Genomic DNA, 1231 nt, shown 5'->3' on the forward strand with positions numbered 1-1231 from the left:
ATCTAATCCAAAATAGATTAAATTTCCAGGATTTTTAACTACAAATTCTCCATCTATGTGATTAACAAATTTATCAATCTTATTTACAGATCCAGTTATTCCAAAAGAAAAGCCTTCACCTGCATATTTTGAAATATTTAAATATGAGACAGAGGGAAGGATATTCCAATGTTCGGATATGTTAAAAAATTGTGAGAAATGACTACCGCCTGCACTCGTTCTAGTATCAATTGCGTTAATACCAAAACTTAAGGCCCATTCATTGTTTTTGTCTTGTGCATAAGGACTTAATCCTGTTATGAGAAAAACAGTAATAATAAAATTATGGAGTTTTTTCATTTGTTTAAAAAATATAAAAGTAAAGTTAACAAATTATTAAATATATGCAAAATAAATATAGTTAAATTAAGGATATAGTCTAAACTTATATTGAAATAATTCCTAGGTTCTTACCTACTTTTATAAACGCATTAATAGCTTTATCTAAATGTTCTTTTGTATGGGCGGCAGAGAGTTGTACTCTAATTCTTGCTTTATCTTTGGGTACAACAGGGAAGAAAAATCCTATAACATAAATACCTTCTTCGAGTAATTGATTTGCCATATTTTGAGACAATTTGGCATCGTATAACATCACCGGAACAATAGCTGAGTCTCCTTCAATGATATCAAACCCTGCTGTTTTCATACCTTTTTTGAAATATCTTGTATTCCATTCTAATTTATCTTTTAAATCTTTATTTTTTTCTAAAAGTTCAAAAACTTTTATAGAAGCTCCAACAATAGAAGGGGCTAGAGAATTGGAAAATAAATAGGGTCTAGATTTTTGACGTAATATTTCAATGATTTCTTTCTTGGCTGTTGTATATCCTCCCATAGCTCCTCCTAATGCTTTTCCTAATGTACCTGTAATAATATCTACACGTCCCATAACTCCTTTGGCTTCTAGTGTTCCTTTACCGGTTGCACCTATAAATCCTGTAGCATGACATTCGTCAACCATTACTATTGCATCGTATTTATCAGCAAGATCACAAATTTTGTCTAAAGGAGCAATAAGACCATCCATAGAAAAAACACCATCAGTAACAATTAATTTAAATCGAACTCCTGAATTGTTTGCTTTAATTAATTGTTTTTCCAAATCATCCATATTATTATTTTCGTATCTGTAACGAGTTGCTTTACATAAACGAACTCCATCAATAATTGAGGCATGATTTAATGAATC

At 30.4% G+C, this 1231-nt stretch overlaps 1 protein-coding gene across 1 annotated transcript; it reads right to left on the bottom strand.

The window, feature by feature from the left end:
• Nucleotides 1–424: 424 nt before the first annotated feature.
• LOC106752407 (2-amino-3-ketobutyrate coenzyme A ligase-like) lies at nucleotides 425–1219 on the bottom strand (the record flags this gene model as incomplete). Its single annotated transcript, XM_014634089.1, has 1 exon — nucleotides 425–1219. A coding segment is annotated over one exon (795 nt), but the record flags the coding sequence as incomplete, so codon positions are not given.
• Nucleotides 1220–1231: the final 12 nt, after the last annotated feature.

This window comes from Vigna radiata, unplaced genomic scaffold (assembly GCF_000741045.1).
Source record: "Vigna radiata var. radiata cultivar VC1973A unplaced genomic scaffold, Vradiata_ver6 scaffold_2151, whole genome shotgun sequence".
NCBI lineage: Eukaryota > Viridiplantae > Streptophyta > Magnoliopsida > Fabales > Fabaceae > Vigna > Vigna radiata.